The sequence below is a fragment of the Cervus elaphus genome, chromosome 26 (genome assembly GCF_910594005.1).
Source record: "Cervus elaphus chromosome 26, mCerEla1.1, whole genome shotgun sequence".
Lineage (NCBI taxonomy): Eukaryota > Metazoa > Chordata > Mammalia > Artiodactyla > Cervidae > Cervus > Cervus elaphus.
The window spans coordinates 35079618-35096757 of NC_057840.1; the positions used below are offsets into that span (position 1 = coordinate 35079618).

The 17140-nt window shown below is 45.6% G+C and overlaps 1 protein-coding gene across 2 annotated transcripts in view; it reads left to right on the forward strand.

The window, feature by feature from the left end:
• AKAP12 (A-kinase anchoring protein 12) overlaps positions 1–9526 on the forward strand; it is a 105876-nt gene extending 96350 nt beyond the window's left edge. For both annotated transcript variants that reach the window (XM_043888278.1, XM_043888279.1), the window contains 2 exons: positions 1258–6193; positions 6752–9526. In XM_043888278.1, coding sequence (XP_043744213.1) covers positions 1258–6185 — 4928 coding nt within the window. In that variant the 3' untranslated portion in view covers positions 6186–6193; positions 6752–9526. The remainder of the gene's footprint in view (positions 1–1257; positions 6194–6751) is intronic.
• Positions 9527–17140: the final 7614 nt, after the last annotated feature.

The window sequence follows — 17140 nt, forward strand, 5'->3', positions numbered from 1 at the left end:
AAATATCCAACTGAGGTCCACGCCTGGCATCTCTGGTTGTTAGGTTTCTTAATTTTTTAGATTTAGCACATCCTACCCTTTATTAAATCGCATCGACTAGCTTCTTTAACCCACAACAAGTTTTAAAATATAAACCTACAGAAAAAATAGAATAAGCACCTCTGTACACGTGACCTAGTTCACCATTCACTGATGTTTTACCTCATGCTCTTTACTTCTCTCTCTCCTCTTCTCCGTACCCCCTCATTCTCTCTCCTTAAACTATTTGAAAGTGATTTGTAGGCAATCCATTTGTATTTATGTTTGATTTTTATCTTTTGCAACATTGATGTTTCAGTCCAGGCTGGTTATTTTATAGGATGTTCTTCATCGTGGGCTGTTGTCTGACTGCTTCCACACGATTCAGTTCTGTTAAACATTTCTGTCAGTATTATGTGGGTGATTTACTGGTCTTCTCAGTGTCTCATATTGGGAAGCATGATGACAGTTTTGTCCTGTTATTGGGGATGTTAATTCTGATGGCGTAGTTACGGCAGTGGCTGGAAGATTTCTCCATTGTAAAGGAAGTTGTTCCTTTTGAAATGAAGTCACCTGTGTGTTGATACTCTAAAACTGCAGGTGTGCTGACAACCTTTCACCCCAAAATTTTAGCACCTTTTGATCCTTGACTGAATGAGTTATTAGAATAGTGTTAGTAAATGTGATTTTTTTCCTAAGTCTGTTGACAAACAGCCAACTGGGCATTCCCAAATAAGGCAACCACTTAAGCTATAGCCAATCAAATAATTTCCTTGCTTTGGTTTCAAACTTCGTCTGTAAAAATGTTCCCCCCAACTCTTGTCTTTTTAAAAAAACATTCTTTAGTTATTTATTTGACTGTGCTGGGTCCTAGTTGCAGCATGCAAGGTCTTCTTTAGGTCATGCACCATCTTTTGTTGCAGCTCAGGACCCTCAGTGATGCTGTGGCCACTTACCTATAACTAATTTTTTTTTTGCTAGTTGAATGTTAACTTTCTCTCTAAAAGGAACAGAAACAGCAGAGTAGTACCTTTGAACCTGAATTTTTTAAAGATCATTTGAAAGCTGCATAATCTGTTGAAATTTACAGATGCTGGTAAGACCATTACCCGATCCTGAATCTTGGAATTGCTCGACTGTTACAGTATGCACTGGTCATGGTTTTTAAATATTTAATTTTTTTGAATTATAATCATGTCTGTCTTTTTCTTCCCTACCACCCCCTCTTTCTGTTAACAGTTGGACAAAGAGAGTCTGAAGATGTGAGTGAAAGGGACTCAGACAAAGAGATGGCTGCTAACTCAGCGGTGGTTCAAGACATCACGAAGGAGGGGAAGGAGGAAATGCCTGAGATGATGGAACCCATCCCTGCCTCGGAAAGCAGCGTGGATGAGCTGATGCAATCCCCTGAGCCCCAGGGTAACGACGTAGGATTTAAGAAGGTGTTCAAGTTTGTCGGCTTCAAATTCACCGTGAAAAAGGATAAGACCGAGAAGTCTGACAGCGTGCAGCTCCTCACCGTCAAGAAGGATGAAGGTGAAGGGGCAGGAGAGTCTGACGGGGCTGGTGACCACCCAGAGCCCAACCGCGAGACTGGGGGCGCGACACCCAAAGACGGTGAACTGAAACAGTCCACCGAGAAACCCGAGGAGGCCCCCGGACGCGAGCAGAGCTGCACGGAAATCTCCCTTCAGGCCGAGTCTGGTCAAGCAGCTGAGGAAGGCAAAGATGAAGGAGAAGAGAAACAAGAGAAAGAACCCCCCAAACCTGCAGATTCCCCGACTAGTCCCGTGGCCAGCGAAACCGCCTCGCCCTTCAGAAAATTCTTCACTCAAGGCTGGGCCGGCTGGCGCAAAAAGACCAGCTTCAGGAAGCCCAGGGAGGAGGAGCTGGAGGCTTCGGAGAAGAAAAAAGAACAGGAGCCCGAAAAAGCTGAAGAAAACGAAAAGACCGAAGAGCCCGGCGAGCAGCCGCCCGCCCAGGAGGCCCCCGAGAGCACCCAGGAGGCCAGGCTGTCGGCCGAGTATGAAAAAGTGGAGCTGCCCCCTGAAGACCAAGCGCAGGCACCTCCCGAAGAGAGACCAGCTCCGTTAGCAACCGAGGTGTTTGACGAAAAGGTAGAGATTGTCGCCGAAGTCCACGTTAGCACTGTGGAGAAGGACCAGGAAGAGCCGGAAGCCGAAGCGGAAGAAACAGCGGCGCTCTCGCCACCGGAAAAGTCGACCGAGACGAGCGCCGACCTTCCGGAAGCCGAGTCGGCCGAGATGCTGAAGACGGAGGAAGACGCGGGCGCCCTGAGCGGGGACCACTCCCAGGCAACCGAGCTTAGCGGGGACGCAAAATCGCCGTCCACGCCCCCCGAGGGCACCGTGAGGGAGGCCGAAATGCTGTCCTCGCAGGAGAGAATTAAGGTGCAGGGGAGCCCTTTAAAGAAACTGTTCACGAGCTCCGGCTTGAAAAAGCTGTCTGGAAAGAAGCAGAAAGGAAAACGAGGCGGCGATGAGGAGTCCGGGGAGCAGCCCCCAGCCTCCGTGGATTCTCCCGACAGTCCAGACGAACCGAAGGGCGGCGAGAGCTCAGCTTCATCTCCAGAAGAGCCCGAGGAGATCACCTGTCTGGAGAAAGGGGTGGCCGAGGCCCCGGGCCAGGATGGGGAGGCGGAGGAAGGGATCACTTCCGACGGGGAGAAGAAGAGGGAAGGTGGTGTTACCCCCTGGGCATCTTTCAAAAAGATGGTGACGCCCAAGAAACGCGTGCGAAGGCTCTCTGAAAGCGATAAGGAGGACGAGGCGGACAAAGTCAAAAGCGCCACCCTGTCCTCCACGGAGAGCGCGGCCTCCGAAGTTCAGGAAGAGGCCAAAGGGAACGGAGAGGAGCCGAAGCCCGAGGAGCTCAAGCGCAAGGTCGACACCTCCGTGTCCTGGGAAGCCCTGATTTGCGTGGGGTCATCCAAGAAGAGAGCCAGGAAAGCATCCTCTTCCGACGACGAAGGGGGACCAAGACCCCTCGGAGGGGAAAGCCAGAGAGCAGAGGAAGCTGGGAGGGACAAGGAGCCGGGCCCAGAGGCGGCCGCTGCCAGTTCCCAGGACCACGAGCAACCGCCAGGAAGCTCCTCACCCGAGCCGGCTGGCAGCCCGTCCGAAGGGGAGGGCGTCTCCACTTGGGAAACCTTTAAAAGACTGGTTACCTCAAGAAAAAAATCAAAGTCAAAACTGGAAGAGAGAAGCGAAGACTCTGTCGCTGGGCCTGGCGCAGAACATGCAGCCTCAGAGGCTGAGCCGGGGAAAGAAGAGTCCTGGGTTTCCATCCGGAAGTTTATTCCCGGGCGAAGGAAGAAACGGCCAGATGGGAAGCAGGAACCAGCCGCCGTCGAAGAGGCGGGGCCAGCGGAGGCCAACGAGGAAGATGCGGACATCCCAGCCGTGGTCCCTCTCTCTGAATATGATGCGGTGGAAAGAGAGAAAACCGAAGCCCAGCAAGCCCCCAAGAGCCAGGAGGGGCCCGAGCAGAAGCAGCTGGATGTCGATGTGTCAGAGGAGCTCAGCAAGAGTCTGGTTCACACCGTGTCGGTGGCTGTCGTGGACGGGACAAGGGCCATTACCAACATTGAAGAAAGGGCGCCCTCCTGGATCTCAGCGTCGGTGACGGAACCTCTGGAACAAGCCGAAGACGAAGCCACACCACCAAGCGAGGAGGTGCTTGAAAGAGAAGTCGTCGCGGAGGAAACCCCCATCGTTACCAAAGAGCTGCCAGAGGGCCAGGAAGCTGGTGATGACAAGATGGCCGGCGAGGTGGAATTAACCTCGGAAGCCGTGACAGCCGCCGAAACCACAGAGGCCTCTGGTGCGGAGGAGACCGCCGACATGGTTTCGGCTGTCTCTCAGTTAACCGACTCTCCAGACACCACCGAGGAAGCGACACCAGTGCAAGAGGTGGAGGGCGGCGTGCCTGACGCGGAGGACCAGGCGAGGAGGACCCAGGAGGTGCTGCAGGCCGTTGCAGAAAAAGTTAGAGAAAAGTCACAGCTGCCAGACGACGCCATCCAGACAACCCAGAAAGGACACACCAAAATACTGGAGAAAGTGGAAGAGGCTGAGGAGGGTTCTCAGGCCCTCGATCTGAAGGAAGTGATGGACGAAGCATCCAAAGGGCTTGTCCAAGATACTGAAACTGAGACTTTGACACAGGAGAAGGTGGTTGCTGAGGCCACCGTGGAAAGCTTGGAAGAAGTTCCTCCAGGCACAGAGAGTGCAGAGGCCAGGGAGTTGGTGAGCACTTGTCTGGCTGAAACCGGAACTGGGGTAGGAGAGACTGCCCCAGAGCTGGCTGTTGCTCCTGACTCAGCGGAAACCCTCACAGACAGTGAGACCAATGGAAGCACCCCAGTAGCAGATCTTGATGCTTCAACTCTAAGCCAGCCAGACAAGAGCATGGATGACCGTGAAGATGGTGAGGTTCCAGCCGGCACTCAGTCCCAGGTCCCCGAAGGTGAGGCACTTCCTGCACTGAAAGAGCTGCCTGCAGCATCTTCTGATTTTCAGTTGCAGGACGAAAGGTCTTCAAAGATGGCAGAGGGTCTAGAACACACGGATGAAGAGGAAGGAACAGTGGAGACTGTAGCCATCGTTTCAAAGACTGAGGTGATTCAAGAGACTGGCCCGTGCTCTGACGAGGAAGCCAAAGAAGAACCATCCGTGGAAGGACTTGCTGTGTCTACCGATACAGAAATAACTGAGAAAAAAATAACTGAAGTTGTCCTTGAGGAGGACGTTACTAAGAAAGGTGAATTTCAAGAGAATGGTAATCTAGAACTCCACAGTCCTGCTAAGTCTCTTCCAGCCCCAGCAGAGAGAGAGATGGTAGTTGAAGGGAAAAGGGAGACAGTGGAAGTGGAGGCAACCGAAGGGAATGAAGAGAAACCTGAGCACGAACCAGCTGTGGCCGTTTGTGAAGAGCTCAGTAAGCAACTGGTTCAGACAGTGAATGTCACCATCATCGACGGGGAAAAGGAGGTCATCAGTTTTGAAGGAAGTTCTCCCCTGCTGGCTTCTGAGGAAGAGGCATGCACAGAAATCCCAGTTCAAAGCTCTGAGGCAGCGTTAGCTCTGATAGCTGCAGCTGTGGAGGAGAAGGTCTTAGGAGAAGCGATCAAGATTGTGGAAACAGCTGAAGCTTTGAAATCTGCAGAAGCACATCTAGTACCAGAAGAAGAGTCCTCAGAAAAAGACAAAGATTTTCCTGCCCAGCCTGGGGAAGAAGATGCGGCATCCACAGGGACTGAGTCTCAAGCAGAATCAATACCAGCGATAGTATCTGTTACGCCTGGAAAAGGCATCAGCGCTGACCTGGAAGGAGATGAAACCACATCACAGAAACGGGAGTTGGGTGGAGACGGTGAGCAGGCTGATGGTCAGGAAGGCAGAGAGAGCATCACAGGAGAGGAAGACGGCAAGGTGGAAAGTGAGATTTCGAAACTTCAGAAGGAGAGCTGCAGACTTGTACAGAGCGTGATTCAGACAGCCGTTGACCGTTTGGGGAGTACGGAAGAAACGGCCACCGATGTCCAGACGCAGGCTCAACTGGCAGAAGCCGACAGCCAGGAAGCTGGGCAGAAAACGGAGAAAGAAGAAAGCGAACCTCAGGCCTGCCCGGTGGATGAAACACAAGCCATAGAAGCCAAAGAGGAGCCCCCACTGAGCACTGGGGAACATGCGCATCCCAGCATTTCCAAAGATGCGAATGAAGCTTCAGAGGAGGTGGCGGCCACTAGCATAGAAGGTTCCAGGGTAAACGACCAGCAGCTTGAAGAGGTAGCTCTCCCATCCCAGAAAAAGAGAGAAATCCCTGAAACAGAGTCTGTGCTGCAAGATGACGGCAGTGCCGGGTTTGGAGAAAGAAAGAAGTCACCATTTGAATCCCGAGAAGATGAAAAAGGTGATGCTGCTGGTGACCCTGGAAACCAAACCTCAACCCCGGAGGATGCTGAGGCCTCGGGAGGCTCGACCAAAGAGTCCCCAGATACAAATGGACCCAAACTGAAAGAGAAGGGAGACAGCCAGGAGGGAAAAGTGCAGAGCGAGTTGGAAAAAGAGATGAAAACACAAACACAGGAGGAGACGCAGAGCCAAGAGAGAGATCTGGCGAAACCTGAACCCACGGAATCTTAAAACATCAGGTAAGTAACTTCATTTTTTAAAAAAAAATAATTTCCCCCTTCACCCGCTCCCCCCGCCCCCACATTCAGATGGCCGATTTGTTATGAGTTCAAATAATTAGGATTTTACCCCGAACCTACATCTGGGGAAATAACCATCAGTCAGACTAGGAGACCCAGGTTAGTTTCCTTTTTCTCATTGACATACTCGTCAGTCTTACTGGTGTCCTAAGAGTAGTGACTTCATTTTACCCCCTAGTATGACTGCTTTCTAAGAACATTTACAGTGCACATGAGAGCCTAACTATTCTGTTTGAATATGGGTTGGCCAGAAAGTTCGTTTGGGTTTTTCTGGAACATCTTAGGAAAAAATCCAAACAAACTTTTTGGCCCACTCAGTAACAAAGGACATTCTATTATGGACCCCCTCACCATGTTTCTTTCTTACGGGGTTCAACCTATGGTTTTCACTAGGGTTCCCATTGGCCGCATCTCCCTCTTACAACTCTTAGTGCTACTGCAGAAATGAGAGAGGAAAAGCAGATTTCATTTACTTTTGATTCTGACTTCCTTCCACAGTTACACTTGTGTACTTGCAAGACCAGAATGTGAAGACCAGTAGGGGAAGAAATTGAATGCTGCTGACGAGACCAGTCTTTCAGAACTTTGGAAACCGAAGAACAGACATGTCAACTGCTCTCATTTCCCGAGAACCCCTGACAATCCTGAGGCTTCATCGGGAGCTATAGCCGGATAACATTTCCTCTTGTCAAGACCACACTGACATTTTCCCTCGGTACCATATAATGTTTCTGATTCAAGGTCCTCAATTCTTAGCCCAGAACTGGAGTTGGCAATTCTTGGTTCTGCTTCTCAAACTGGAGTATCATTCTTTATGTATTTATATGTATGTTTCAAGTAACCCTCCTTCTGTATCTATTGTATATATTTTTTTTCTTAACGTCTAAGGAAATTACAGCATAGTGCAATTCCTTTTGTATCACACATTATACGACGGGGCATGCGGCCACGGTGAAGTCTCGGGAAGCTTTCTGCTGCCTCAGTTACAGCCTTTGAAAAACAGCTCTCTAGAAATAACATTCCTGATCAGAAGCTCCACCTCTTTTAAAATTCACTAAGGATTAGATTCCCTGTTCAATATCACTCTAAAATAGGTCACTTTCCTATTATGCATAGTATGCTAAAAATAAAAGGCGTTTTTTTTTTTTTTTTTTTTTTTTTTTGCGGGGGGTAGGGGGGAGACATACAGAATGTCCCATTGTTACTGGGAAATTTTTCTTCCTAGCCCCCGGGTGGAGGTTAGAAGGAAGTTTTTTTCAGGAGCAGATTAAGTTGGAGTCTTTTCTCCTGATTGTTACGGTTGTTTGGACGGGTGCGTGTGCTTTCATTTTGAGGCAAAGTAGTGAAATGTTTTCACGTTATCAAGAAAAGAATTGACTGTTTTTGAGTCGACCTTACATGCTGGACCCCCATTCACACACAGCACGAAATAAGTCAGGTTCTTTACAAATGGTATTTTGATAGATGCTGGATTGTTAATCTGTGCCATATTTGTGCCCACTCTTTTAAGAACAATGTAGCATTATGTTCATTTGGATAAATTGTGATTTGACAACTGATTTCAATAAAACATTTGCTTCACTTAGATTTGCTGGATTTCTTAGATCATAGGAAGCCTGGGTCCTATGTTTATTGCATCCGAAAAGCAGAGAAGCTAGAACTTTCTAAGGTAGTCACTACCCGGTCACTGCTTTACGTCAGTTTCAGATTAGGGCAAGTCAAGGTCAGAGAGGCCTCCACTGAAATAAACTGGGAGCTTTTCAGGTGGAAGGTCCTGAAACAATGCTACCATCTGGTGGTGCTTCCTGAAAAGTTAATTCTCTTTGTTAATACGTGTTAATGACAAATGCCTCTAGAAAGACATTTTAAGAAGGCTTAGCAGTACGAATGCCTTGCCTAACAGGTGATCTTGGAAAAAAATTCTTAAAGTGTCAAAATGATTTCCACTTCATGCTAATATACAAGATTCTGTCAGACAATTGCCACACACACAGAACCATCTGCTATCTACTGGAGAGTTTCCACTTTTTCATGGGTAGAGAACCGGTCTGATGTATACACTAATTAAATTTTACTTAAACTCAGTACTCCAGTTTGAGAACTTAAATTTCAACTGCCGATTAAATTATTTTAAAGCATAACACTTAAGCAAAACTAGAATAGTCTTTTTTTTTTTTAGCCAAAAGACAGTTGGCTGTTAAAACTGGAAAGTAGTTTCTCATAAACCAACAAATCTGATTACAATAAAAAAAAAAAAAAATTGGCCATATTAGAAATACTCCTCATGCTAAGAGCATATGTATGGCCTTGCACTTGGAGAACATTAATATCCTTTTAGGAGTTATTTGCACATTTAATAGCCACTTGTGCTTAATTACTAAACTTTAAAATCTCCAAATTAAAAAACACCCTCTGATCTAAAGATCTTTCTTTTGCCAACTTGAGACTTAAAAATACGCTGAAACGCTGGTGTCAATTTCTGAAGATCAACTGAAATTTGGAGATGACAGCAGTTTTTAAGGAGTTCATTTGACTTCTAATTAGTGACTGGCTTCCTTTCTATGGCAGGAAGAAGGTTTGTCCTGTCTTGAACAGGTTTAAGATTTGTGTAGTTTATGGTAGTCATTTTTGGGGGATTGAAATTCCATCCTGCCACTTCATCCTACTGGTGTTTGGCCTTGGCCGGGTCATTCTAGCCATCAGAGTTGGTTTTTCAGTGGCAGTTGCTTGGTGACTGTGCTCTTTTGATGTGCCCTGGGTTACTCCCGTTCAAGCTCTGTACCTGTGTCCATTAAGCATCATTGTTGTATTAACAGGAGCAATGCCATTAACAGTAGCATGACATACAATTCTGTATTATAATTTTATAAGTTTAAAGCTGCTGTTGTGAGGTCCTTAAGCATCAAATGCAAACTGCAGAAGTTGGAGCAAGTGCCTAAACTTTGCTAATTTTTGCATTACTATGGAGCCATGTACAATAGAAAGGAATGCAAGACTTGTACACTCTTGCCATTTCTTATAATTGAGGAATATAAAATGTTCCCCCTCAGGTTCTTTTGCTAATGGTACACCCGAGTTGCCTCTCTCTGCCACACAGATAACTTTGTTCCGATATTTTCCTTTGAGATATTGAAGGGCTGGAAATTTTAGCTCTCAGTTGTAAGCTTCAAGCTTAGCAGTTTTCCTTTAATCTGAGACAATATTTGATTCTTACTTCTGTTTGGGGGGGATGCAGATTTTTCATTTATCTAAATAAAATGCAACATAATTAAATACCATGGATTTTCTTTCTGTAATTTCACCTTAATTCAATTTTGATTGCTCTTTACCATCATGAGATTCATCACACGTTTCACTTCTACTTTTAACTATACTTAATCATCCCTTGCGACACTGTCCACAAAGCTTCCTGGGACTGTATGAGTGCACAGAAATCTCTTCGGTGATTCTTTAAGCTTTTCGGGTTAGGGACCCCTTTGATTAGACTCTCCTTAAGCCTCTGGCTGACCTCCAACTCCACAAATGAGCACAGTTTTATGCAGTTTTTGGATAGCCACACTCTGAAATCCCAACCAGGAACCAGAACCAGAGTTAGAAAACCCTCATCCAAAAAAAAAAAAAAAAGAAAACCCTTATCCGACAGCAAGAAAGGAAATGGGTACAGTGCAAGGATTCCCAGGAAATAAGAGGTTGGCACCTGAACGTGACCAGTGTCACATGACTGTACTTCTAATGTGATTCTAGAGACGAATCTGCTGGGCAGCCTGGCACAATTTTGGTACAAATGCAAGTTCCTCCTCACCACCAAGTTCCTTACCATCTCCAACCTATGGTATATCACTGGAATTAGGTAAATGACTTGTCTCTCTTTTTATAAATTAGAAAATTGAGATATAGATCACCAGTCCTTATGTGATAACACAGATTGTAGCTAAGGTGACCAGGACTTAGAGATGGCATTGTAGTGAAAATAATATAATCATGACTTTTTAAACTGCTGTCACAGCTTAGAAATAAACCGCCCCCCCCTTTTTGATGTTTAAATGTTGCAGGCATCTGTACAGTGCATACCAAGTTGATTCAGTCATGTTTGACTCTTTGCAACCGCATGGACCATAGCCCGCCAGGCTCCTCTGTCCATGGGATTCTCCGGCAAGAATACAGGAGTGGGTTGCCATGCCCTCCTCCAGGGGATCTTCCCAACCCAGGGATCAAACCTGAGTCTCCTGCAGGTGGATTCTTTACCCGCTGAGCTACCAGGGAAGCCCCCATCTGTACAGTATCCAAAGCAATCTCGTGACTTTTTGCATATTCTCCTATTTCTTGTTGACATGAAAAATTTAAACACAAGAGTAGTATTACATCCAACCTTAAGAGAAACTTGCCTATAGATAGTAGTCATATTTCGAGACCAGAGTTGGAATAATATTTCCTAAGTGACGAAATTAGGACTCAGTATGTTATTTTCCAACAACAGGATATGGTTTGCTAAGTCCTAGCACTAACTCACCCCTCTGCTTTTTCTTCTTTGTTCTAAAACTCCCAAATAACCTGGTATAATTAACAAGCACAAGGAGAATACTTTACATTAGGCTAACTTAAAAACCACGTTGTGTTTGATCCTAATTACACTGGTTAGCCTCAGAAGCTCTCCTAAATCCGGGAAAAGCAGATGGGGTTGTCTTTAGGACTTGAAACCTGGACACAGGGTTCCTTGTAAAGGCTTTATGGAAAGGGTACGGCGGTGTTGGCCAGTGGACCATTTTAAAGAGTGGGATTTAAACTAAAATGTTACCAGTTTAACAGAGAAGAGATGCTCTCCTATGATTCCCAAGGCAGTGTTGGGATTCTGCCCCACTCCCCTGTCGAGTTTTGGTTAGGGTCATAGGGGTGTGGTTAATGGTTAAGGTGTTAATGAATTGGGACCAAAGATACTTGTGATCCTGCAAGGCCCAGGACAGCCCTTCTTAAACAAGGAAGTTTCCACCTAAAATACCAATGCTTTTAAAGAATTGCTACTGGAGAATTAAAGACCAGAGGTTAGGAGGGGACTAGCTAACATGTTACTATAGTAATAGCTATCATCACCACCACCATCATCACCAGCGAGCAAGAGATAATTGTTGTTTAGTCAGTAAGTCGTGTCCGGCTCTTTATGCCGTGGACTGCAGCACATCAGGCTCCTCTGTCCGTGGGATTTCCCAGGCAAGAATCCTGCAGTGGGTTCCACTATGGGCATATATTACAATATGACACTTTGGCTTGGAGAGGTATGGGGGAAATCAAGAGATGGTTAAGAGATGGACTTAACAGGACACGATACCTGATTAACTGTTGTGGGAATAGCATGGCGTGAAGAATGAAGTTTTCTGGGGAATTCCCTGGGGTCCAGTGGTTAGGACTTGGCGCTTTCACTGCGGTGGCTGAGGTTCAATCCCTGATTGGGGAACTAAGATCCTGCAAGTTGTGCAGCATGACTAAAAACCAAAACCAAACAACAACAACAAAAAACCCACACAAAAACAGAGACCCTTCAATCCCTTCCCCAAATAAAATGACAAGCCTTGAAAAAAAACAAAAAGAAGTTTCTGCATTGCCAACCTGATGTGGAGTCAGGAACCGACATGGGTACATGAGCTGGTGGCTCAAATGGTAAAGAATCTGCCTACGATACGGGAGATCCCTGGGTCCGGAAGATTCCCTGGAGAAGGAAATGGCAACCCAGTCCAGTATTCTTGCCTGGAAGATCCCGTGGACAGAGGAGCCTGGTGAGCTACAGTCCATGGGGTCTCAAAGAGTCAGACATGACATAGAGGTGGGCAATGATATTCATTTGGAAAACATTCAATTTGAGAGTCCTATGAGCTTCCCAAGGGAAAATGCAGGATCAGTAGCTGGATATATGGGTCTTAGAAAAAGACAGACATCAAACAGCTCTTCTGTCCTCTCTATGCCCTGGAAGGAACAGAGGGGAGAAAATGACCTACGACATTGCTTAAAAATCTCATGCACAGACTTTGGTGGCAAAGAAAGATGAGGTTTACCCTTTCTCAGCAGTTTCCAAATGTATGACTGGGTGCTTCGCAAGGTGCTTGATAAACTAGAAAGCAAAATGCACCATAGTACATTAACATCAGTAATTAGAAGTTTTAATAAAACTGCCCTCCATAAGCAACCTGAGGAGAGTTGTATTTTGATAGATTCAGAACAATGACTTTGCGGTTTCTGAAATATTAATACCATAAACATCTTTTTCAGACATGTTCTTTTTGTGCATCATCTGCATTTCTTATCTTTCCTCCTCTCCCTCTTGCTTTCTCAGTTTTGCGGTCTGCTAGCACCTCTCCCTAGGGTGGAGGTGTGGGGGGCATGCACTTTGGGGGAGGGGCTCTGGCTGGAAGGAGGCCAAGCCAGCAAGGTCTCTCCCAGCGCTCCCTAGACCGTGCATCCTCCTGGCGCCCAGTTCTTTCTGGCTGACTACCTTCAGACCTTTGTCTGTTTCCGGGCATCTTCATCTAAATGGAAAGATAAAAGGATTCTTTTGTCTTCTGCTAATAAAAAAAAAAAATTATAGAAATAAATTTAAATGGCTAACAGCAAGGAAGGGTCTCCTAGGCAGATAGATGGTAGCAGAAAGGCCCTGGATGGGGAGACCTGGACTCTGTAATGACCACCATTTGTTTCCCCATCCAGATCTTTGCTTCTCTTAGAGTAAGGAAGATTGTCTAGGTGGCCTCCTCAAAAAACTAGTTAAGGGGTTTAATTACTTTGACTGCATTCTTTTCTGTGCTCAGAGATTATAGAGGCATTCAGAATGAGAACAGAGAGGTTTAGAACAAATCTTGTGCAGTTGCTAAGTTGTGTCTGACTCTGCAACCCCATGACTGTAGCGTGCCTAGATTAATCCTGTGCTGTGCTTAGGCGCTCAGCTGTGTCCGACTCTTTGCGACCCCATGGGCTGCAGCATGCCAAGCTTCCCTGTCCTTCCCTATCTTCTGGAATTTGCTCAAACTCATGTCCACTGAATGCCACCCATCCAGCGCATCCTCGGTCGTCCCCGTCTCCTCCTGTGGGGTTCTCCAAATTTTGCTACTAGCGTCATCACCATCATCCTCTTTTGGGAACCTGTTCAACGTTTACATTCTTGGGCCCTACTCTGAACCAACTGAATCAAACACTCTTTGTTGTTGCTGATTTTCCATCGCTAAGTCGTGTCCGACTCTTTGCAACCCCGTGGACTGCAGCCAGGCTCCTCTGTCCTCCACTATCTCCCCAAGTCTGCTCAAATTCATGTCCACTGAGCAGGTGATGCTATCTAATCATCTCATCCTCTTCTGCTCCCTTCTCCTTTTGCCTTCGATCTTTCCCAGCATCAGTCTTTTCCCATGAGTCGGCTCTTCACATAGGGTAGCCAAAGTGTTGGAGCTTCAACATCAGATACTCTACAGTCTGTTTTATGAAGCCCTCCAGAAGATTCTGATGTGCTGAAGTTTTAGAACCACTGTGGTAAAGGCAATAAATCAGATTTAAGTTCATCTCCTCAATAGCCGCATGAATAGGTTAACAGGTGAAAAAGTTTTCCCTTCCAGATACCCACCCCTCTCCTGACAACACCCGCCCCATCCAGTCGATTCTAGTCCATGAAAATGTTTGCACATTTGGGAAGGTAAGAGTTGAGCTACAGGGGGTTTTGAATCCTGACTGGGCAACCTCAGAAAAGTTGGTTAACTTCTTTGGGCCTCAATTTCTTTAACTGGCAACACAGCACGTGTGTCTGACAGGACGGCTGGGAGGAGTTACTTTCAACCTGGAGCACCCGGACAACCAATACAGGATCTTGCCTCCGCATGCTCAGCCGTTCAGTATGTAATGCCTTCTCCATGAGGAGCGATCTTCCCAACAATCAGGGAATTTAGGCAGGGCAGGTTTGACTATTTTCCAGACTAGCACAAGTTTGAGTCAAAAATTCATAGCTACTTTTTATGTTAAAAACATTTTGATTTGTCTGAGGAGAATGAAATCATAGAACATCATTTTACCCTGGTCCATTTTTTTTTTGTTTTTTGATACTATAGATTCTCGGTTTAACTTTTATTTTATTTAGAGAGCTAACAGTTTTATTTAGAGAGTTAACAGTTGAGTGATAGTCTTCCAATTGTGTTTTGGGAGCTAGTTCTAGAAGAGGAAGTTTCATCAATCAGTATCTCAAGCTCAATAATTTTTTTATCTGCTTAAAGATTTCTAGGCCTACATCTTCCTTACCTGCAAGCGATGTATAGCAATAACTTGTTCTGGACCAAAATGGAGGAATAAAGCCAAGATTGTCATAAAAATGCAGTCAACCTGAAGAACAAGTTAAATTGCATTACAAGAAACGGTACTCCCTGTTCTCATACTTTATCTTAAAATTAATTCCTAGTGGATTAGTAAGAGAGGGCTTCCCCTCCCCCATCACAATTCCCAGCCAAATTTCACGAGGTACCATGTACATACCATCCTCTGCAACTATCCTTCTAAGCGCTTTTATCTCTTTAAACACAGCAATTTGGTATTTTCCCTGAAATGTGTGACTGAGGTCTGACATTTTGAAACTGAAGCATTCATTTTGGACGTCTCAGCCCTTCCGTTTCTGGCAAGGTAAAGTTAACAAACAAGAATAGTGACTGGTTCTGTGACTTTAACAAGGCTTGAGGTCCACCCTAGACTCCATTTTTCTGTTATTATCCAAGCTACCTTGTTAATTTATTTCTCAGCTTAATTGAAGGATAATTGATAAATACATTTTAATGGAATGCTTTCTTCCCATTAAGGCCATATTTCCTATGGTAAAATAAAATCCTACAGTTCCTACAAATCTATTTTTTAGCAACATCTGTTGAATGAATCATTTATTTTCTCCAAGAGTAGGAAAAGTAATAGACCCAGTGGTGTTAATAAGGGCTAGAGTGTGGAGGAAGTGTCAGTTACTCAATCCTGTCTGACTCTTTGCAACCCCATGGACTGTAGCCTGCCAGGGCTGTCCATGGGATTTCCCAGGCAAAAATACTGGAGTGGATTGCCATTCCTTGCTCCAGGGGATCTTCCCAACCCAGGGATCAAACCCACGTCTCCTGTGGCTCCTGCACTGCCAATGAATTCTTTACAGTCTTGAGCCACCACAGCAACTAAAATTCATCCTGAAGCTTAGGTGTTCAGATTGCTCATACCTTCAACTGATACGGCCAAAGCTTATTTCAGTTGGTACCATCAGACTTCCCCGGTGGTCTGGTGGTTACGAATCCGCCTGCCAGTGCAGCAAAATCCTGCTCCAGGAGGATTTCACAAGCTGTGGGACAACTCAGGCTGTGTGTTGCAACTACTGAGCCTGCACACCCTAGAGTCTGTGCTCTGCAACGAGAAGCCACTGCAATGAGAAGCCTGGATACTGCAACTAGAGTAGCCCCCCCTCGCCGAAATTAGAGAAAGCCTGCCGGCAGCAATGAAGACTCGGTACAGCCAAAAATTAGATAATTTTTTTTTTTTAATTAAAAAAAAATTTGTACCACCCAAAACTCAGAATAAATTGTTAGTTTATAATCTCTTGGGATTAAATGGGACCAGAGCACCCCAGAGGAGGGTTGGCTTCTTTATCTGTACTGGGCTTTTGGTTTAGGGAGGGAATCAGCATTGTCCAGGTCTGCCACATAGAGGAGGCGGCTGCAAGCTGCTAAGAGCGCCTTCCCTCCAGCAGGGGAAGAGAGTGCCTGCCCTTTTCTCTTCGTCAGGATGCCGGCATTCACCCCTCTTTCTTCACCTATCAGATCCTTAGTGATTCCCATGACTTCCTGGTCTTCAAGACACCCTTGTCTGCCAGAAGGGCTGGGAGGCACACTCTGATTTTCCCTTTCAGATATTCACTGAAGCTAACTTGGCACAAGACTCTCATTTAAATTGTGAGATGTAAATACACAGCCCCTTTCCAAGGGCTTCCCTGGTGGCTCAGACATTAAAAAAATCTGCCCCCAATTCAGAAGACCCAGGTTCCATCCCTGGGTTAGGAAGATCCCCTGGAGAAGGGAATGGCAACCCACTCCAGTATTCTTGCCTGGAGAATTCCATGGACGGAGGAGCCTACTGGACTATACAGTCCATGGGGTTGCAAAGAGTTGGACACAATTAAGTGACTAACACACACACACACACAGCCTTATTAAGGTTTCATTTTCTGTGTTCAACCTTCATCCTAATATATTAAATGGAAAATTCTGGAAATAATTCATATGTTTTAAATTGCAGCCATTCTTAGTGGTGCAGTGAATTCTTGCACAGCCCACTCCACCCTCCCAGGTGTCAATCATCCCCTTTCCCAGGGTATTCTGCTGGTTAATCGCTTAGTAGCCACCTGGGTTATCAGATCAACTGTCAGGGTACAGCAGTGCTTGTGCTCAAGTAACCTTTATTTTACTAAAAATGGCCCCAAAGCACAAGAGCAGTGATGGCAATTCAGCTATTTCCTTACTGTGTTTAATTTATAAATTAAACTTAAGAATGGATGTATAGGAAAAAACATAACCTTTATGGAGTTTGGTACTATCCATTCAGATTCTTGGAATGTATCCACTGAGGGTAAGAGGGGAGGGACTATTGTAGTTTTTTTTTTAAAATATGGAATCAGTGGATTATTAGTATTTAATAATCTAGGTTGATACAGTCTGTATTTGTGTCATCTTTAGGCAAACTTTGACCTCTTTTTTCCTCCTTGTAAAAAAAAAAGTTGAATAAGACAATATCCAGACTAACTTGTGGTCAAACTTTGACTCTTCATAGCTTCTTCTTACATTGTTTACTCATTTTGATTCTCACAGTTTTATGATCCAGTGCAGTTACTGTCTTCATTTTACAAATAGA